This window comes from Balaenoptera musculus, chromosome 2 (genome assembly GCF_009873245.2).
Source record: "Balaenoptera musculus isolate JJ_BM4_2016_0621 chromosome 2, mBalMus1.pri.v3, whole genome shotgun sequence".
Classification (NCBI taxonomy): domain Eukaryota; kingdom Metazoa; phylum Chordata; class Mammalia; order Artiodactyla; family Balaenopteridae; genus Balaenoptera; species Balaenoptera musculus.
Window position 1 is genome coordinate 108,168,628 of NC_045786.1, and position 23,090 is coordinate 108,191,717.

The 23,090-nt window shown below is 35.5% G+C and overlaps 1 protein-coding gene across 4 annotated transcripts in view; it reads left to right on the forward strand.

Moving 5' to 3' along the window:
- G2E3 (G2/M-phase specific E3 ubiquitin protein ligase) overlaps positions 1 to 23,090 on the forward strand; it is a 57,255-nt gene that overhangs the window by 9,083 nt on the left and 25,082 nt on the right. The window contains exons 2-6 of one of the 4 annotated variants that reach the window (XM_036842674.1): positions 7,391 to 7,431; positions 12,483 to 12,580; positions 15,236 to 15,337; positions 17,975 to 18,099; positions 19,131 to 19,296. In XM_036842674.1, the coding sequence (XP_036698569.1) occupies positions 7,391 to 7,431; positions 12,483 to 12,580; positions 15,236 to 15,337; positions 17,975 to 18,099; positions 19,131 to 19,296 (532 nt within the window). Of the gene's footprint in view, positions 1 to 7,390; positions 7,432 to 12,482; positions 12,581 to 12,608; positions 12,673 to 15,235; positions 15,338 to 17,974; positions 18,100 to 19,130; positions 19,297 to 23,090 lie in introns of all 4 variants that reach the window. The other 3 variants (XM_036842675.1, XM_036842676.1, XM_036842678.1) reach the window with 3 other exon arrangements.

A 23,090-nucleotide genomic window follows, 5' to 3' on the forward strand; every position in this document is an offset into this window, starting at 1 on the left:
TGTGGAACCTTTTGTAGGCTGAAATGGCATAGAGTGAAGAAGTAATTATCTTTTTTTATAAAGGTGAAAATCTTTTTTTTGATTTCTTTGATTAGCAAAAACAGGTATTAATATAGGTCTTTTGTAGAAGTGAAGTGGCATAAATGGAACTTTTGACAAGTGGGGAATACCTGTACCTAGTGTGATTGTTGGGTGATGTGGCAACTCTCTGATGTGTTGAACAACTGCCAAACTGTTGGTCCATAGTAGCTGTACCATTTTACATTCCCATTAGCAATGTATGAGGGTTCCAATTTCTCCATATCCTTTGCAGTGCTTATTTTAAAAAATTATCATCACCTTAGCAGGCATCAAGTGGTATTCTCATTGTTGTTTTCATTTGCATATCCCTAAGGAGTAATGATGTTGAGCATTTTTTCATGTGCTTGTTGACCATTTAAGTATTTTCTTTGGAGAAATGTCTATTCAGATCCTTTCCCTATTTTTAAGTTCTGTTATTTGTCTTTTTGTTGTTGAGTTCTAAGAGTTTCTTACATATTCTGGATATTAGATCCTTATCAAGTATATGATTTTCAAATATTTTCTTCCATTTTGGGGATTGTGTTTTCACTGTCTTGATTACGTAGTCCAATTTATTTATTTATTTATTTGCTGCTATGATTTTGGTGTCATACATAAGGAACCGTTGCCAAATCCAAGGTCGTGAAGATTTACATAATACTATGTTTTCTTTTAAGATTTTTATAGTTTTGGCTCTTACTAAATCTTGAATCCATTTTGAGTTAATTTTTGTATCTAGTGTGAGGTAGAGGTCCAACTTTATTCCTTTACATGAGGCTACCCAATTGTCACAGCACCATTTGCTGAGGAGACTATTCTTTCTCCATTCAGTGGTTTTGACATCCTTGTTGAAAATTAATTGATCATATATGTATGCGTTTATTTCTTGACTCTTAACTTTTTCTCTATGTTTTTCCTTATGCCAGTCCCATCCCACCTTTTTTAAATTACTGTAGCTTTGTAGTAAGTTTTCAAATTGGGAAGTATGATTCATTCAACTTTTTCTTTTTGCATTGTTTTGACTATTCAAGGTCCCTTGTAATTTCTTATGAATTTTAGGATCAGGTTTTCCATTTCTACAAAAATGGCCATTGGATTTTGATAAGGATTACACTGAATCTGTAGATTGCTTTGGGGAGTATGGCCATCTTAACAATATTAAGTCTTTCAACCATGAACAGAGTTCTTTCCATTTCTTTGGGTTCTTTAATTTCTTTTTGCAATATTTAATGGCTTTCAGTGTACAAATCTTGCACCTCTTTGTTACATCTATTCCTAAGTAGTTCATTCTTTTTGATGGTATTGTAAATGAAATGGATTTCTTAATTTTCTTTATGGATTGTTCTCTGCTATCGTGTAGAAATTTGTCTGATTTTTTTGTGTGTTCACCTTGTGTCCTGCCACTTTGCTGAATTTGTTTATTAACTCACAGTGTTTTATGAATTCATTAGGATTTCCTGCATATAAGATCATGGCTTCTGCAAGAAGAGCTACTTCTTGCTTTCAGTTTGGATGCTTTTTATTTCTTTTCTTGCCTAATTGTTCTGGCTAGAACTTCTAGTACAATGTTGAATAGATATGGTGAGAGTGAACATCATTGTTTTGCTCTGGATCTTATGTGGAAAGTTTCCAGTTTTTCACCATTGAGTTTGATGTCAGCTGGGTTTTTCAAAGATGCTCTTTATCATGCTGAGGAAGTTGCCTTCTATTCCTAGATTGATGAGTATTTTTTATCATGAAAGAGTGTTGGATTTTGTCAAATGACTAGTCTAGCTAAAGGTTTGTCAATTTAGTTGATCTTTTTAAGGAACCAACTTTTGATTTTACTCTCTTGTTTTTCTTTTCTTTACATTTATCTCCACTCTAATCTTTATGAATTCTTTCCTTCTACTAGGTTTGGTTTTAGTTTGCTCTTCTTGTTCTAGCTCCTTGAGGTATAAAGTTAAGTTATTGTTTTGGGATCTTCTTTTTCAGTGTCTGCATTACAGACATAAATTTCCCTCTGATCACTTTTTGCTGTATACTGTAGATTTTTAGTATGTTATGTTCTCATTTTCATCGGTCTCTAAGTATTTTCTAATTTCCCTGTGGTTTCTTCTTCCCTCTTTTGCTTGTTTAAGATTGTGTTGTTTTATCCCTACATTTTTGAGAATTTTTCAGTGTTCCTTCTTTCATTTGCTTGTTGGCCATGTCCTATTTCTTTTCTGAAGTGTATGTTCAACTCCCAAGCTCATTTTTTGAGGCCAACATTACCCTGATACCAAAGCCAGCTAAAGACACTACAAGAAAAGCGAACTATAGGCCAATATCCCTGATGAGTATAGATGCAGAAATTCTCAGCAAAACACTAGCAAACTAAATTCAGCAGCACATTAGAAGGATCATACATCATGACCAACCAGGATTTATCCCTGTGTGCACACTAATGGAAGGAGAAATAAAAATCAAAGTCATCTCAAAAGGTGCAGCAAAACGTTTAACAAAATTTAACATCCCTTCATGATAAAAATTCTCAACAAATTGGGTATAGAACGGATGTACCTCAACATTATAAGGGCCGTACATGACAAGCCCACAGCTAACATCATACTCAATGGTAAAAGGTTGAAAACTTTTCCTGTAAGATCAGGAACAAGATAGGGTACCCACTCTCTCCACTCCTATTCAGTATAGTACTGGAAGTCCTAGCCAGGGCAGTCAGGCAAGAAAAAGTTATATCCATGAGAAAAAGAAAGTTTTTATCCATGTCGGAAAAGAAAGTTTATATCCATGTCGGAAAAGAGGAAGTAAAAATGTCTGTTTGCAGAGGACATGATCTTATTTATTGAAAATCCTAAGGATCCCACCAAAAAAACTGTAAGAACAGCCATGCAGCTAGAATGAGAGGGAGTTTGGCTTACTTTATTGTGTTAGTTATCTATTGCTGTGTGACAAATCACTCCAAAACTTGGTGCCTTAAAACAACAGACATTTATTATCTGACAGTTTCTGTGGGTCAGAAATTCGGGAGCAGCTTAGCTGTGTGGTCTGCCGTAGGGTCTCCCATGAAGTTGCTCTCAGGCTGTCAGCCAGGCTGCAGTCCTATGAAGGCCTGAGTGGGGCTGGACAATTTACTTCTAAAACGGCTCACTCGTATGATGTGGGTAAATGCCTCAGTTCTTTGCCAAGCAGACCTCTCCAAGCAGCACCTTAAAAGAAAGCCTTTATGACGTGGCAGCCAGTTTCCACCAGTGCAGGTGATCCATGACAGAGAGCAAGGAGAAAGTCATGATGCCTTTTATAACCTGGTTACACTTTGTCATTTCTGCCAGGCTTTTTGGTGGAAGTTACTAAGCATAGCCACAGTCAAGGAGAAGGAAATCAGGCTTCACATTTTGAAGGGGGAGGAGTATCAAACTGAGTGTCACTGACCAAGTGGAGGTAAGCAGTGCAAGAGACTCAGAATACCTCTTGATAGCGGCTTCCTGGAGCTCTTCATTAAATTGTTAATGATTTCTCAAGGAAGGGGGGAATGCTTTGATATTATTTCTAAGACCAAGACTGTTGTTAAGACTTGGGCTGTTATTGAGATATATACTTACCTAGCATTGTTTTCCTCCTTCCACTTAGGAAGTCTTAAAATTCATGTACTGGAAAGAAAACAAATGATAAAATCCAACTAAAAATATGTGAATTTTTTTTTTCTGAAGTTTTGGTTTGGAGACTGTTGATTGAAATAAAGAAATTCATCACCAGGATTTAGCAACAAAAGTTTTATTTCGGATGCTGTGGATTAGTAAGAAAGCTGATGTGAACCAGTCAAAAATATGAATTTTGTAATATCTTTAGAACATTATCTGATTCGGGGATAACTTTTTTTTTCTTTTAATTTATTTATTTAATTTATTTATTTTTGGCTGCAATGGGTCTTTGTTGCCGTGCGCGGGCTTTCTCTAGTTGTGGAGAGCGGGGGCTACTCTTCATCGTGGTGTGTGGGCTTCTCATTGCGGTGGCTTCTCTTGTTGCGGAGCACAGGCTCTAGGCGCGTGGGCTCAGTAGTTGTGGCTCTCGGGCTCTAGAGCGCAGGCTCAGTAGTTGTGGGGCACGGGCTTAGTTGCTCCAGGGTATGTGGGATCTTCCCAGACCAGGGCTTGAACCCGCGTCCCCTGCATTGGCAGGCGGACTCCTCACCACTACACTACCAGGGAAGCCCTCAGGGGTAACTTTTAATTTGATGTAATCTTTTTTATTTTAATAATTATTTATATTTTTGGCTGCGTTGGGTCTTCGTTGCGGTGCGTGGGCTTCTTACTGTGATGGCCTCCTCCACTGCGGAGCACAGGCTCCAGGTGCACGGGCTTCAGCAGTTGCAGCACTCAGGCTTCAGCAGTTGCAGCACTCAGGCTTCAGCAGTTGTAGCACACAGGCCCAGCAGCTGTGGCTCGCGGGCTCCAGAGCGCAGGCTGAGCAGCTGTGGCACATGGGCCCAGCCACTCCACGGCACGTGGGAGCCTCCCAGACCAGGGCCTGAACCTGAGTCCCCTGCACTGGCAGGGGGACTCCCAACCAGTGCGCCACCAGGGAAGTCCCTAATTTGATATAATCTTAAACTTAGAAAAAAGTTATATGAATAGTAAAAGGAACTCCTATATACCCTTTAAACAGGTTCACCAATTATTTATGTTTTGTGACATTTGCCTTATTCTTTCACCTCTCCTAGCCTAGTCAGCCTAAAACCACCAGGGATAAATCTGTAGTCTGATAAAATTAGGTTTGTTGACTCATTGCAATGAGAGAGGTCGCAGACCCGAGGAACCACAAGACTTCGCACCAAGCAAAGGGTAAAATAGATTTCTTATAACATATTGGAGAAGGGTGGCATTGACGTGAAATTTAAATGAAGTAGTGTTTTAATGGGGTCAAAGCGAAGCCAAGGCTGTGTGTAAAAGAGTCAACATCAGATCTGAGCTACGAAGTGGGCCTAGGGTGTTTCCTTGAAAACTACAAAAGTAAGAGGAGGACTGTTGTGTTCAGAAAGCTCTTATCTGTAGTTCTGTACCTCCGTTAGAAACCGAGATTTTTTCTCTCTATCCAAGTTGCTTACTTAGATCCTCTTAGCAAAAGTAGGATATTTCAGAAAGTTTACTTAAGTCCCTTCCAGTCATCTTCCCACTTGAGAGACAAACACTGTTCTAATATTTTTCATGATAGATTAGTTTTGCCTGTCCTAGAACTTCATATGAATGGAATGATGTGGATAAGAATAGTGTACAGTTTCTTTCACTTAGCATAATATTTATAAGATTCATCTGTTTTGTTGCATCCTGCAGCACTTGTTACCTTTTCATTGCTAAGTAGTATTGCATTTTATTAATATACTTCAATTTTTTTATCCATTTTCCTGTTGATAGACTTCTAGGCTGCCAGTTTTGGAGTATCATGAAGGTGGCTACTATGAACTTTTTTGTATAAAGTTTTTTGTCTATATGTTTTTTATTTCTCTTGGATGTATACCTGGGTGTGAAATTCCTACATCAAAGGCTAAGTTCATGGGCATATATGTTTAACTTCTATGAAACTACTAAAACTTTTCAAAATGATTATTCCATTTTGATTATTGTTGATTATTCACATCAACAGTTTATGAGAGTTCCCCAGTTGTTTCATATCCTGTCCAATGTTTGGTGTTGATAGTCTTTTTAATCTTAGCCATTATTACAGGTATAAAGTAGTCTTTCATAGTGGTTTTAATTTTTATCATCTTAACTACCAGTGATGTTGAGCATCTTTTCATTTGTTTATTGGCCATTTGTATATTTTCCTTCATGAAGTGTCTGTTCATGTCTTTTGCCCATTTCTTTAAATGTTTGCTTTATATTATTGTAGGAGTTCTTTATGTATTCTGGGTATAAGTCTTTGTCAGACACATCTTTTACAAATATTTTCTCCCAGTGTGTGGCATACATAATTCACTTTCTTAATGGTATCTTTTGATGAGTGGAAGCTTTTAGTTTTGATGAAGTATAATGCATTACTTTTTCTTTTAAAACTTTTATAGTTTTAGCTTTTACAGTAAGGTCTATGATCCACTTGAAATTAATTTTTATTTATGGTGTAAAGTGTGAATCTCAAAGTTCATTTGTTTTCCATGTGGAGATCCATTTTTTTCCAGCATCATTTGTTGAAAAGACTTTTCTTTTTCTCACTGAATTGCTTTGGTACCTTTGTTAAAAATCAAGTGACTGGAAAAGTCTGGGTCTGTTTCTAGGCTCTTTATTTTTGTTCCATTGGTCTATGTGGAATACTGTATATTAATACACTTTGAAAAACTATATAGAATACTTATTAGATTGGTACAAATAGGAAAAACCTTTCCCGTTCATGTTTTGATAGCACTGGAGAGCTTTCGTATGATCATCTTGTAGCCAGTGATATTTGGAGGCTTTTCAGCATGGTACTCTATATATTCCTATGCTACTTTTTTTGTGACATGCGAGATTGATGTTCACTTTTATTCTCTTCTATTGTAAAGATGAGAAAACACTTGTGTAGTACAGAGTTCTGAGGCTAGTAAGTAAGAAACTTCAGGTACCTTTCTTTAAGTAGCATAGCTGTCTATACATATCTTATAAAGATCTAGACAGAACTTCATTGCACTGTCCAACCAAGAGAGATGCCTTGGGTCCTTGTATTGATAGTTTGAAGGGAAAGAGGAGGAGAAGACAGAGCCACATAGAAATTGTGATTTCCTTATAAAGCAAAATTAGTCTATAACCGTGTAAGTTACCTATATTTTGGACCTCAATCATTATTCTGAATTACAGTAAACTTAAAAGTAAGCAGTAGTTGCAATTCATCTGCACAGGGGAGAGGGGTAAGAAATTAGAAGCTGGAGAGATTGGATCTCAAATATAAATCTGTGTTGTTGGGATACTAACTAAATATTATTTATAAGTTAAAATGTTTATGTTTACTCTAGGTGAAGGACTGTTATCGTGTGTTTATGGAATTTTCTGCAATAGATTTGTGAAACTGCTAGAAATTAGAAAGTGTAGGTCTCTTTGTTCCTGGTATGTCCTGCAGTCCTGGCTCCTTTCCACTAAATGCCAGTAGTCATCTTAATCTTTTTGGTAACTAAAAAACATTCCCTCTAATTTCAACACTGTCCCCAGAATTTACCACCCTTGTTGAGAATTACTGGTCTTAGATTTGGAAAGGTGAGAAAATTAAGTACTAGAGTAAAAAATGATGCAACGTATTTGTAATCATACACTGACTAAATCTAATTAAAATGGATAATTTGAGAATTTTAAAATTAAAATGGCTGATTGTATATTCTTATTTTTCCTAGTAAAATGAATGAAAGTAAGCCTGGAGGCTCGCAGAATCCCAGTAAGTAACCATATTTAAAATATTTTCAAATTTAATTTAAAATGTTAAGATATTTTACTCTTGCTTTTTTATTACAATGAATCTTTTTAGACTGGTACTCAAACAATAGGAATGAATTTCCTGATAGTCTTAGTTCATGTTTCTGTATACTAAAATATAATGTTGTGTGTATTCATTTCAACAAAAATCTGCTAGAAAAGGATAATTTGCCAAATATTATTTGTATTCTCTATGTGTATTTATCAAGTATGGTTTGTATCTGAATAAAACAGTATTACTTATTTAATAAATATGATTTTTTTACCTTTTTGTGTGATTTTTCTTCTTACAAAAGATAAAATGCAGATGAGAACAATTTAAACAACGTATGAAAGTTTAACGTGAAAAGGAAAACTTGCCTATTAGCGCCCACAACAGCCTCCTCAAACAGATGTAGACCTTTGCTTTTAGTTGTTTTCTTCATTTATTAGTTATAAACAGTACATATTGATTAGCTACTATGGAAGATGAAAATTTTAAATTGTTACTTTATACTCCTTTGCCACTACTTCTCCCTGATCTACCCTTTATAAAATTTATTTTTTGATTCCCTCTCAAAGTATTACACTTAAAACTCTGTATCTTGACTCTCACTTATAGAGTATCTGTTAACTCCATATCATGTTGGATAAGGAAATTTGTGCTCTTAAACCTCCTCTACTTTGCTTTCCTGCTTTTACCTACAGGTTTCTATCAACTGTGCTAATAGTTCTGAAACTTAGTAATTCACGGACTACCTTCATATAATTGCCAAATGGAAATACGACCTATTACTGTTATTAATATTTTTCTTAAGATTGACTCAGTTTTTTACTTACATGAATGTGTTCATTTTATTATTGTAACATAACCAGTATCATTTGCTGGAGTATAGTAGAAGATGGTCTTAATAAATATAATGAAGTCAGAACAATTTTACTGAATTTTAAACGTTAAAATTAAACAACAGCAAAGTACAAATAAAAAGAAAGGTAATCTGCATGCCTGAAACCTAGTCTGTTCTGTGTCCAAGGGTCTCGGTACTGGGCAAAGGGAGGAGGAGAACAGATGGAAAGCACAGGTCCACAGCATATAGCAGATGCAGCTCCATCCAGCATTCACCTTAAGGACTCCTCTTATGTAATCTCAGCTAATTCCTTGTATTCCTCTTCCTCCTGATAGCTGCATGCACACTTACAGCTGAAAGTATAGGCACTGGGGATGAAGAAGTTAAGGCGGGAGCTGCTGGTGTAAGATGTCCAGTAAACAAATGGCAATTTGCTGCAATTAATGTGGTCAGGTACTCTGTATGGGGGAGGAAGGGGAGCTGAAACCTTTTAAAAGATTGAGGGAAGGGCCTTTCAGTTATTGCTTATTAAGCTGGAGTGAGGTAGGACAAATATAGGGGGGATGTTTCACAATATTAAGTATTAGCTCATGCTGTTTCTTTCCAGTCCTGCAATCTATTTTCTGAGTAGCCTATTAAGAGATACAGTATATTTTCAACACATAACATCCATTCTTGATTACATCTATTAGTTAAGGTAAATAAGATTAGCTGCTGTAATAGGTAAACCCTGAAGTTTTAACGGTTAATACAGTAAACATTTATTACTGGTCATGTTACAGTTCAGTGTGGAGTGGTTAGGGGAGATTGGACAGGTAGGGAGTTTCTGCTCCATGCAGTCATTTAGATTCACGTTCATTTCATCTTGTATTGGTTTGCTGCCTTGAGATGCTCAGAGTCTTTGCAGCTACTGATTTTCTTATTGTTTTATTAGTATGGTATTAGAAATTTGCTGAACAGGTAAATATCATAAGATAGAAAGGATTGGTAATTATAGTACTAACATTCAGTGCTATCTGTGTGCCATACCCTTTTAATTATATTGCTGTATACTCTCTCATTTAATCCTCATTAAGGCATAGTTTGAGGTAGGTGCTATTGTTGTCCTTATTTTTAAGATGAGGAACTGGAACGATAAAGTGTTTATGTGACTTGTTCAAGGTTACACAGCAAGAGTGTGGAGCCGAGTCTTAACTCAGATCTCCCTGACTCTACAATTTGCCTTTAAGAAATTTTTTTTATTATTGTGGTAAAATACATATAACATATCAATAGAATTCATCATTTTAACTATTTTGAAGGGTACGATTTGATGGCACTTCATACATTCACAGTGTTGTGCAACCATTACCACTATCTAGTTCCAAAACATTATCTTTCCCCCAAAAGAAAACTCTATCCATTAGGCAGTCACTTCTCATTTCCCCTGTCCTCAACCCGTGGAGACTACCAGCCTGCTTTTTGTCTGTCTCTGTGGATTTACCTATTTTGGATAATGTAATCTATTGTATAAATGGAATCATATAATATGTGACCTTTTGTGCTTGTATTCTTTGACTTAGCATAATGTTTCTAGGCTCATCCGTGTTGTACCATGTATCAGTATTTCATTGCTTTTTATAGCTGAAAGATACTCCATTGTATGGATATGGTATATTTTGTTTACCCATTCATCCATCCATTGATGGAAATTTGATTTGTTTTCCTTTTTGGCTATTGTGAACAGTGCTAATGTGAACATTAGTGTACAAATATTTGAACATCTGTTTTTAATTCTTTGGTATTATATATACTCAGGAGTGGAATTGTTATATCACATGGTAACTGTGTTTAACTTTTTGAGGAACTGCTGACTATTTTCCAAAGTGGCTGTACCATTTTACATTTCAACTAGCAGTATATGAGGGTTCTGATTTCACCAGCTCCTTGCCAGCATTTGTTATTATCTGACATTTTTATTGTAGCCATCTTAGTGGGTGTGAAGTGGTATCTCATTGTGGGATTTGCATTTCCCTGATGACTGATGATATTAAGCATCTTTTAATGTGCTTATTGGCTATTTTATATCTTCTTTGGAGAAATGTTTATTCAGATCCTTTGTCCCGTTTTAAAATTGAGTTGTGTGTTTATTGTTGGGTTGTAATACTTATATACTCTGGACATTAGACCCTTAAAAGGTATATGATTTCCAAGTATATTTAACCATTCTGTAGATTATCTTTTCACTTTGTTGATAGTGTTCTTTGATGCACAAAAATTTTAAACTTTGATGAAGTCCAATTTATCTATTATTTTTAATTTTTTTTTTTAAAGATTTATTTATTGATTGATTGCTATGTTGGGTCTTCGTTTCTGTGCTAGGGCTTTCTCCAGTTGTGGCAAGTGGGGGCCACTCTTCATCGCGGTGCGCGGGCCTCTCGCTATCGCAGCCTCTCTTGTTGTGGAGCACAGGCTCCAGACGCGCAGGCTCAGTAGTTGTGGCTCACGGGCCTAGTTGCTCCGCGGCATGTGGGATCCTCCCAGACCAGGGCTCGAACCCGTGTCCCCTGCATTAGCAGGCAGATTCCAACCACTGTGCCACCAGGGAAGCCCCAATTTATCTATTATTACTTTTGCTTTTGGTGTCACGTGATATCTGAAAAACCATTCCCAAACCACGGTTTTGAAGATTTACCCCTGCATTTTCTTCTAAGAAAGAGTTTTATAGTTTTGGCTCTTATGTTTAAGTCTTTGATCTATTTTGAATTAATTTTTGTATAAGGTATGAGATAGGGATTTAATTTATTATCTTGCATGTGGCTATCCAGTTGTCCCAGCCCCATTTGTTAACGAGTCTATTCTTTCCCCATGGAATGATCTTGGAATACTTGTTCAAAATTAATTGACCATAGATGTATGGTCATTCTGGATTCTTTTCCATTGATCTATATGTCTATCTGTATGTCATTACCACACTTGATTTCTGTAGCTTTGTTATAAGTTTTGAGTCTTCTCTCTTTGTCTAGCTAAAGGTTTGCCAGTTTTGTTGACCTTTTCAAAGAACCAACTTTGTTTATATTTATTCTATTGTTTTCCTATTCTCTATGTCATTTATCTCTGTTCTAATCTTTATTATTTCCTTTCTTCTGCTAGTTTTGGGTTTAGTTTGTTCTTTTTCTGGTTCTTTAAGGTTAAAATAAAGTCATTGATTTGGGATCTTTCCTTTTTCATATAGGCTTGTTATATGAGTCTACAAGCCTAAAGATCAGCCAGAGGTGAAAGCTTGGAGTTTCTAGGGTCATTTCTGAGCATGCATCCAGTCCTGGGCATGTGGTGTCCTTCTAGATTCCCTGGTATATTTGGGAGCTTTTCAAAGCCCTTATTTTCCTATGTATCTTCCTTTTCCAGACTCTTCTTTCCTAGCCTTTTTGGTGTGTGACCTGCTTACCCTGTCTGTTATCCTTTGCTTCAAGCTGCTGCCTCTAGTATATTTGTCTTAAATGTTTTTGACAGTCAGACTCCAGCCCTGAGAAAGTTCTGAGGCAGGTGAAACAAGGGCAGGCATCTGAGCCGGTCCCTTGGGGAGCCACCATACAGGTCAGAACACACAATCACATTTCTTTGACAAGGTCCATATTACCTCCTCTTAGACAATCCACACCAGGAACATGGGCCTAAGGAACAATACACATTGAACATGGGCCTAAGGCCATTGCCCAGCTGGAGAGTGGGGGATGGTTGGCAGGTAAGTTAAAATGCCACAAATCTCTCATCAAATTTTGGCAGCTTGTTTCTTTAATAAGCATTCTTTTGATTATTTTAAGTTTTTAAATCAGATTTCAGATTTTCTGAAAAGTTAATTCTGATGGTTTTGGCAGCATAACCAAATGCACAACCAGCATTTGGCAGGTTTTATTGCTTTAGAGAGATGGAGGAGTTTCAGAGTTTCCTAATCGGTTGTTTTCAATGAGTTGCCATTTTAACAACACACTGGGATTCATCATTAAAGATTAATGAAAAAAATGTAAAGTCACATTATTGTTTTAGAAGTATGTATTGGAAGTTTTACTTTACTGATAACAATATAAAGTGATTTGCTCTCTCAAAAAGAATTGAACACATCAATTGAGAGAAGCACCAATTCCATAGGGTTTTTTTTTGTTTTTGTTTAAAATATTTTTATATCTATTACTTTTTTCACTGTTAGCGTGTGTTTTCTGTCGAAAAAATGATGACTGTCCTATTAAATATGGAGAAAAGAAAACTAATGAGAAATGGAATCTCACTGTACATTACTATTGTTTGGTGAGTATAATTTTTAATTAAATCCTAGCAATCTGATATTCTTCTAAAGAAGAGAATTCGATCCTGATGGCTGGTTTCTGAGAAATGGATAAGTCATTTAACTTTTCTGGATCTCCTTTTGCTTATATGTAAAAATAAGATTTTTCATTTATCAAATTCTAAGATTCTGAAATTACTTGGTACGTAGAAATACCTGTCATCATTACCTGCTTATTTTTGTCTAACCCTTTAGGGCCTCAGTGGAAAAAAGGAGAAAATGGTTAGGTCTCTAAGGGAGTTGTTCATTTTACTACTTTGTTTTCATTGTTGCTAGTGATAAATCTCAGAAAAGACTTGTTTGAAGGCTTAAGAAGTAAAAGAAAAGTATTTTATTTCACAGAGAACCTGGAAAGAAAAGTTCTGACTAAAGGTAATAAATATTTGTGTAAAAGGAAATAGGTTAATTTATGTGTCACTCAGAAGAAAGAAAAATTGATGTCATATTGAGAATTAGTCTCTCATTTGTTCCGCATTCCCTCTACCAACTTCTCACCTCACTGAATCTGCCTTAAGATATTAGTGGCACCATGAGCACATGCAGCATTTCTTGGCTCTTGTATTAGTTATATATTGCTGCTTAACTAATTATCCTGAAATTTAGCAGCTTAAGCAACATTTATTATCTCAAATGGTTTCTTTTTTTTAATTAATTTTTATTTTTATAGTTGATTTACAATGTTGTGTTAGTTTCTGCTGTACAGCAAAGTGAATCAGTTATACATATACATATATTCACTCTTTTTTAGATTCTTTTCCCATATAGGTCATTACAGAGTATTGAGTAGAGTTCTCTGTGCTATGTGGTAGGTTCTTATTATCTATTTTATATATAGTAGTGTGTATGTGTCAATCCCAATCTCCCAATTTAGCCCTCCCTCCCCCCCACTTCCCCCTTGGTAACCATAAGTTTGTTTTCTACATCTGTGACTATTTCTGTTCTCAAATGGTTTCTGAAGGATGGGAATCTGGTATTGGCTGAGCTGGGTGGTTCTGGCTCAGGGTCTCTCATGAGGATGCAATTGAGATGTCAGCCATGGTTCAGTCATCTGAAAGCTTGACTGGGCTGGAGTATCCATCTCCAGTGGCTCACTCACGTGGCTTTTGGCCTCAGTTCCTCCTAACTGTTGGCAGAAGGTCTCAGTTCCGTACTTCCTGGGCTATAGGGCTGCTCACAGCACGACGTCTGCCTTCTCCCAGAGGAAGTGATAAAAGAGAGAGACAGAGGGATAGATATACACCAAGATGGAACCATATGACCTAGTTTTTACAGTTGCATACCACTGTTACTTTTGCTTTATTCTGTTAGAGGTGAGTCGTTAATTCTAGCCCACACTTAAGGGGAAGGAATTAGTTCCCACCACTTTAAGGAAGGAGTATCAACAAATTTGTGGACATATTTTTATACCCGCAACAGCATCCATGTTAAAACTCTTTAGATGCTTCCTTGAGAAATCATCTAACATAAATTCTTGGTGGTTCTCTAAAATTTGTAGACTGGTCTAGGAACCTACCTACTTTGTACCAAGATTTAAGGGACCATGAAGTTGACATTCCAAACGTATTTGTAAGTTAGAGCCTTATAGTTTGCATCACAAAAGAAAACCTTTTCATTTTTCTAAAGAGTGTATTTTACTTTTTATGTAGTAGAGTTAGGAGAACTATTTTATTAGTCAGTGGGTTATTTTTTCATAATTCTTATGTAACATATATCACTTTTGGGTTTTTTTAAGGATATATTATACTGATTAAAATAAAACTCTGATCACACATCTGAAGTATGTTGGAGTTATTTAATATGCTTAAGTTGGTCATATCAAAATTTCCCTTATTTATTAATGAGTATATTAATCCTGAAACATACTGACCCTAGGCTCAACACTTATAAGATTCTATTTCATTGTGAACACGAAAGTATAGTAATGTTATAAATGGTAATGGAATGTTAGAGCTGAAAGAGACTTGGAAACAACCTAGTCTGTTGTTTTTATTTCTGTGTTTAATGTCAGAAACGTTAAATTACTTGCCTAGGCTTTCAGAAAGTTGAACACAGAGCCTGGTTTGCAAAGTCAGGATTTCTTATTCACAGTCTCATGCTTTTTCTTGATTCATGTTCCTTTAACATATTTAAATTGAAGTTAAAACAGATTTTTCAAAATTCGTTTGCATTAACTACAATTCAGTAGATTCCCTATAAATATGCCTTTTATGATTCAGAATCCAGCGAGATTTCAAGTTAACCTGAAATATCACTGATAATTATCTCCATAGTATTCATTATTATTACATATACACCTTTAAGTATTTGCCACTTTTTTTTCCCCTAAAGCTTGATTATAAGTGTTTTTTGTTGTTTTTCTTCCTTTGTTTTTCTGTTATTTTCTGTAATACTTTTTAGAAACCAGTTTGGTTACATGAACTGTTAATATACAGTGTCTTCCAAATCAAAGAATGTGAGTAGCCTCTTACTTTGACCATGAAAAATAACTATTATAGGTAAGAGATACTTAAAATTTGAGTTGTTTTATGCCCATTTTTTATTGGAATATTATAGGTATATATTTTTTATTCCAAACTAGTTTCTTAGAGTTTATTTTCTAATTGAGAATATATTCATAGTTGATGTCAAGTGGAATTTGGCAGAGGGGTAAAGAAGAAGAAGGAGTTTATGGTTTTCTAATAGAAGATATCAGGAAAGAAGTGACTAGGGCTTCGAAACTGGTAAGTAAATTATTTTACTCATTACACCTAATACCATAAATATTGTCAATACTAAGGAAGTCTATTCTATCACTTTCTTTACTAGAAATCTGTAAGATATTGTTTTTACGTTCCAATGCTTATTTTTGTCAAATACATTAAATCTTAGAAGAACATTTTGCTAAACCAACCCTGGATAAGATATGTGATGATACTGATTTCACTTCCTTATCTTCTTCCGACCTACCCATCATTTCATCCACTCTTACCATCAGAATTATGACCATACTTCCACTCAGCTGTTATTCAGACCTTCAATCCTGAGGCAACCCAACTATTCACTTTTCATTCTTATACCTCATTTGTTGGGTTGGAATGAAAGATTGACATGGAAATTACACAACTATACAGACTAATAATTTATGATCTCCACATCTCTTGTGGCTCTTCTGTGACATGGTGTTCTTGTGTTCCATGCCTTCTGTTCTCCAAGATAGATATTCTAAACCTTAACTCCTTACTCATTCAGTTATAATTTGTGAATCTTCTGTGTGATAGCTTACTACATTATGTGCAAGGAACAGACTATAGGTCTCCATGTGGCCTGAGTAGAAATAATGAGAGTTAAGAGAATGAGAAGATTGGAAGTACAGTGGCGTCTGTTCAGAGAATGTGATAATGGAATTGATGATTTCCATGGTGGAGCAGTTTTGGGTGATGAGAGGATTCTTCGTTACACTGGAGTGGTGATGAAGTGCATTGACACATTTTAGTTGAGGAAGTCAAAGAAAGGTTGTCCCATCAGTGCAGAAGTCATTTAGAATGACAGCAAGAATTAAAATACAGAGAAAGGTGCCAAAGTCTGGAGGTGGAGAACTGACCAGGAAATTATTAGATGGCAGAGAGTAGATGTCATTAGGTTCAAAGGACCAGATCTTTTTAAGTCTGATAGAGTAGTGGCCTACAATCTGCAACACAGAACTAAAATAATGTTCTGCTTGTCCTCCTTCCTGCCTCTATCCATATCCCACTCCCACTCCTTGCCAAGTCTGGAAATTAAGGAGGAGGGAAAAGTAAGCAGCTTCATTCAAGAGATTCTATAAGGGAAGCATGCAGAGACCTTTATTTTAGTTGAGACAAAGAAATGGAAGCAATTATTTTTAAAGATGTTGAAGATGCAGAGGAGTTAACAGTAAAATAGAGGTTCTAAGGCACAAGGGAAAACCTTGGGAAAAAGGTTAACAGTGGCATTTATCTAAGGGCCATGTGGGAGTATTAGTATCAAAATTTCTCAATCTTCTGGTGATAGTGAACTTGTCATGAAACATGGCCTCTAAGGGTCCCCTTGCAGTTTGGAAATGTTTTCTTAAGACATCTGTAACCTCTCTGAGTATACTGTGAACCTTTGAGAATATCTTGATACTGAAGAGGCGTCTCTATTTGTGACCTTATAGTAGAATTCCATACGTCAGTTTACAGGGAGAGCCTCGGGTTGGCAAAGTATACAACCTGGTGTTGCTTGATGGGTCAGCAGTATAATCCCTCCATTAGTGGCCATTATAATTGTCATCTCAAGGGTTCCAAGATATTTTAGGTACTGTTCTGTTTTTTACTAATGATTGATTCATCTAATAGTCTTTCTCTTTATATACCACCGTTATATTTAAGTTAGTGGCAGTGGTATTGTATTTGTTTGCTAGGGCTGCTGTAATAGATTACCACAGACTGGGTTGCTTGAAACAGAAATTTATTCTCTCACAATTCTGGAGACTGAAAGTTCCAAATCAAGATGTTAGAGGGATTGATTCTTTCTGGAAGCTCTGAGGGATAATCTGTTCCATGCTTCTCTTCGAACTTCTGATGCCTGCTTGGCAACCTTTGGCATTCCTTGGTTTGTGGCAGCATAACTCCAATCTCTGCTTCCATCTTCATGTGGCCTCCCCCTGTGTGTGTGTCTTAAATCTCCCTCTCCTTTTACTTATAAGGACACCAGCCTTTTGATTGAGGGACCGCTCTAAATCCAAGATGAACTCATCTTGAAATCTTTAGCTTTCAAGATACTTGTAAGCTAAAGATAGCTTTGTAGATACTTGTAAATCAAGTATCTACAAAGACCTTGTTTCCAAATAAGGTCACATTCAAAGGTACCAGGAATTAGGACTTGAACATATCTTTTGAGGGAATCACTACTTAACCTACTGTGGGTATCTAACACTTTTTCATTTGGTTAGGATAGAGTGATCCTAGCCAATATCTTACAGATTGGTTTTTAGTATTGTTTTGATGTTGTCCTTAATAAATATTTCCTAACTATGTGTTTTCTATTGAAATTTGAATGACACTTTCATGTATAACCATTATGTTTGCAAACCCTTCAGTTTAAAATATTTTAGCAGATAGGAAGGAAACGAAGCTTCTTGGGTTAGAGGTTTCCTTTACCAGAAATTGTTATGGGAGTGAATCTTTAGTCCCTTTAGATTGTTTCTGGGTAGAACAGTTTTTTTCAGGAAATTTCTTTAATATAATATCTTCACAGCTGTTGTATGATGAAAATAATTTTCAGACTCTCCACAAAGAATATACATTTATACCTCGGTCTTATCTATAGTACTCAAGTTTTGTACATGTTATAACTCCTATTTTTATACTTTCTTTTAGAAATGCTGTATTTGCAAGAAAACCGGTGCTTCAATTGGATGTGTCGCACCCCGATGTAAACGAAGTTATCATTTCCCATGCGGACTTCAGAGAGAATGTATTTTCCAGTTCACTGGCAATTTTGCGTGAGTTAATTAACTGTTGAATATGAAAGAAAATGTAAAAGAAAAATGGAAAATGGGTATGGATCTCCCAATTATATAATTCCTTTGTCAAATTTCTTTTCAAAGCTGCATTGAGGTTATATGTATACTTTAGATATGTGTGTGTGGGTGTGTGTACATATATATATATAATTTCTGTCCCCTTCCTTTATGATCATTTCTATTTGCAAAGTCTGGAGAATTGCAATATCTGTAATGGACTTAATGATTAATATTCACCTCTAGCTTTCAGCTCTAGAATATAATATGGAACTGTTAATATACTCATATTCAGTGAAAATTTCCATCTTACATAATTCTAGATTTCATGTCATTCTTTAGATTTAATAGTTTACTTTTCTTTCACAGGGACATATGTGTTTCTCATTGAGTAAAGTGAAAGCATGTAAATTTGGTGGAGTCCAAAAAATAAATATTATGCCCTGGGATGCCCCTAAAAATATTTGCTTCTTGACTTCAGCTCTAAACATCAAGATTTTATGAATTTTGGTATTTGGTATCATGAGTGCTCTATTTCTTTTAGTCTTTGTGCTCTTGACCTATTTAATGGATTGTTATCTATGAAAATTGCAGTTTAGAAAATACAAATGGAAATACATTTAGTGGGTTAAGAATAAGTTATTATTTGCATTTTATTTGTTATATTATTAATGTATTATTTTTAAGTTTAAGTTCCTTCCTTTGATTTTGTGCAAGGTTGAGTACAGTGGTGTGTATACTCTGTTGCTGACAGTATTACATAGGATTCTCAACATAATATTAGTTACTGAAATTCTGTGAAGTAAATCTCACCAGCAAAAGGTTCACATTTTGAAAATTCAGCTCTCCTTAGTTATAGCTTATGAGACTGATTTATAGTGCCGTTGTTCCAGTCTGTTGTAGGTTAATTACGAGAGAGACAAATGAATTTTCTCTTATAAATGTGAATTGTAAAGCTAGTCTAGTTGTGCTGTATAATTTATTAGATGTTTTAAAATAATATACGTTTTTAGGTCATTTTGTTGGAACCATCGACCTGTTCAGATAATTACATCTAATAATTATAGAGACTCCTTACCATGCACCATTTGCTTGGAATTTATTGAGCCTATTCCAACTTACAGCATATTACGAAGTCCTTGTTGTAAGAATGCTTGGTTCCATAGAGACTGTTTACAGGTAAGATGTTTTGTCAGCTTTTTCTGGTATAAAATTTGTTGCTTGCTGATTTGAATTTTAAATTAGAAAAAATTGATGTGTATTTTAGCTCTTACTACTTATAACTTTTTAAAACAGCTTTATTGAATCAAATTTTACATATAAAATTCACCCTATTGAAGTGTACAATTAATGTTTTAATAAATACTTTAGATACTACCTTTTAATGTATATTTACACTTTAAAAATTTTGTTGTTTTTACCCAAGGATTTTGTTGTATTTCACAATGAATAATACACAGATTTTAATTCCCAAGTTCATTTATATATTTAAGCTTAGAAAACCAAGATATGTGAAATAATTAACTGTAAGCTAAGATAATTTAATGTTAAGAGGTCTGTTTTTTTAGCTGTAGTAAACACTTTATCATAACTTTTTGACAGTAAACTGATTACTGTCTAATGAATTGATATTAATATTAGTTCTTTGAGAGCCACCTTGTATGTCAAACCTGACGACAAGTTTTCAAGTAAATGAAATATCATAAAACGCACATTAAACAATTTAGTTTCTTCAATTCAGAAGATAATTTAAAATTTTAAAAAGATCCCAGTTATTAATAATGTCCAATATATAGTATAAATGTGTGAAAGTGCCAATCGATAGACAATTATAGTTGATAGAATGCCAAGTGACAAAGGGTTCACTTAAGTTTATACTGTTTTTTAAAGCTTGGCTTTTATTATTGTTCAGTAAAATGAAATGTTATTATTGATTACAAATTAACTACAAAAGTTCTTTTTTTTAAGTTAGGAGATGTAAATCCTCTTATATTTCAACAAAATCTTAAAAGTACTACCAGTAGTCAAAGTAGTAAAGCTTGATTACTTTCTGTTTTTTTGTATGAGCCTTGAACTCTTATTCTTAGTATTAGTTAGTTATTATTAGTTATCAGTTAAAAGTGGTAGGATGAAGCCTATTTTGTTGGGTAAATATTAGAAATCCTGTTCATTCTTACAAAGAAGTGTTTGTAAAGGGATCTAGAGAGTGCAGTTCATAAACATCATGAAGTGCTATCTTTACCTATTGAGGAAGAAGTTCACATTATGTGAGAATCTTTAAAAGGTAATTTATCTTAATTCAGGGTTTGTATTTGAATGAATTGAATGTAATTGCTGCCAAATGTATCATCTTGTTAACTTTGTAATAATAGTATGTTATTTTTCAGGACAAATAAATTTGCCTCATTATGCATTAATAATGAAACAGAGAGAGGTTCTCAAATTTGACCTAGTATTCATAGGACTTTTTGTGAACTCCAAAAATATCAAGTTTCTAATTCTGTCATTAAAAACTAGAAATAGTACTACTAACAAAAATGTAGGTCTACTTTATGCAGATATAAGGTCATGGCCCCATGGACACCTGTCTGTGATATAAATATTAACAAGCAAGCAATTATTACTTGGTTAGAGCACACCAGGACAGAGCTAATTCTTGAGTCATGTTCCTTAAAGGAACTCCAGTGGCTTTTCCACTCTGATACAAGTCTTAACTGAAATAGTAAATGGAGTCTGCCCTGTTTAGGTAGCTATAATAATACCCAAAGAAATTTTTTTTTAATCTCTGAACTCTATTAATATAAAAGAGTTGAAGGAAGAACAAACCTATGCAGTAGGATGAGAATTGTATGTGGTTAAGCAAATTTCATTTGTGACCACTACAAATGCTATATACATTGGGATTTTGTGAGGAGAGACTATAGATTAATATCAAAGAAATTGATTTTTCACTCTGTATGCAGAGAATTGTCACTATTCTTGTTTAGTTTGGATGTCTCCATCATTGCTGTGGCCTTGTTGGTATCTTTCATATGTCCTATGCTGTTTTTCTTTTCTCTGTGCTAGACACTTCCTTGTATCATATCCTATACTTAGTAAGATCTTGGTATCTGTGTACAATTGCTCAAAGATCCTTTAGGTTCAGCAGAGATTTCATTAACTTGTTGCTTCCCTCTCACATGTTATGTGTGTGCTACCTGCTAGTTGTTTGAACCTGGATTCCTCTTTGTCCACTTCTTTCTTCACCATCCACAAATCATTCTCCAAGTCTGTCAGGTCTGCTTAATATTTTTGGTGTATCCTTTTTTGTTGCTACCCTCTGCCTTAAACCCTTTGTGATTTCACTTCAGACACTTTTTTTTTTTAAACTAGACTTTTGCTGGAGGCCACTAACTCCTGCATGCCTTATTCTCTGTCAATTCTTCACACTACTGACTTTGATTTACCTGTCTATTTTAATTACCTAGTTCAGTATGATCAGCATGTAATTTCTAAGTATATTATTATTAGTTCCCCAATCACATGTACTCTTTTGCCACTGAGACTTGATATATGCTATTCCCTCTCCTTGTATTGTCTTTTGTCCTATTTTCCTGGCAAACCCCTACTTCTTTCAAACTTAGCTTTGACCGTACCATCCCTGTGACATTTTTGTCAGGCTCTTACATAAACTTAAGTACTTCTTCCTTTCTCTTCTGTATATACTTTTTATTTATTTGTTTAGTTATTTTAAAATAAATTTATTTATTTATTTTTGGCTGTGTTGGGTCTTCGTTGCTGCACGCGGGCTTTCTCTGGTTACAGTGAGCAGGGGCTACTCTTCGTTGCAGTGCGCGGGCTTCTCATTGCGGTGGCTTCTCTTGTTGCAGAGCACGGGCTCTAGGCACGCAGGCTTCAGTAGTTGTGGCTCGTGGGCTCTAGAGCGCAGGCTCAGTAGTTGTGGCGCACGGGCTTAGTTGTTCTGCGGCATGTGGGATCTTCCTGGACCAGGTCTCGAACCCGTGTCCCCTGCATTGGCAGGTGGATTCTTAACCACTGCGCCACCAGGGAAGCCCTCTCTTCCATAGATACTTTTTAAAAAATACTTTTAGGACTTCCCTGGTGGCGCAGTGGTTAAGAATCCACCTGCCAATGCAGGGGACACGGGTTCGAGACCTGGTCCGGGAAGATCCCACATGCCGCAGAACAACTAAGCCCGTGCGCCACAACTACTCAAGCCTGCACACCTAGAGCCCATGCTCCGCAACAAGAGAAGCCACCACAATGAGAAGCCCGTGCACCGCAACAAAGAGTAGCCCCCACTCGCTGCAACTAGAGAAACCCCGCGTGCAGCAGCAAAGACCCAATGCAGCCATAAATAAATAAATAAATGCATAATAAAACTAATAATACTTTTATAGTATATGCCTACTCACAAGAATTCCTTGAAACAGGATCTAAGTCATTTTATGTTTCTATTTTTGGTACTAGCATAGTGTTTGGCGCCTATAGTAGGGATTAAATATTTATTAAATGAGTGTGTGCTACTAGCTTTTTAAACTGGTGATTGGCTACTCTTTCTCTCTTTCTGCTGCTTCTGTATTTTTATTTGCTGAAGCAGTGAGAATAGGTTTTATGCTTCTCCCCCTTAGGAAGAAAACTTACAGAGATTGAGTTAAAAACAGAACCAATGATGCTTTATATGTAACATTTATTTAAACATCCTTCCTAGATGAAGTAACTGAAGATGTTTACTGTTTTATTCACAGAGAGTGATGGACAACACAATATTTGGGAACAGAAATGACGTTAGATACAAAGGGTTGAGAAACACATATGGGTGATAGATGTAAAGAACAGTCAATTCATTAGCTTAATTTTTTTTCCCATTGGGAGAAATATCCCCAAATTTTAGCAGTGGGGTAACTTAGTTTATCAAAGTTTATGAACCACAAACATAAAAAATAAGTTTCCATAATATATATGTGAAAAGT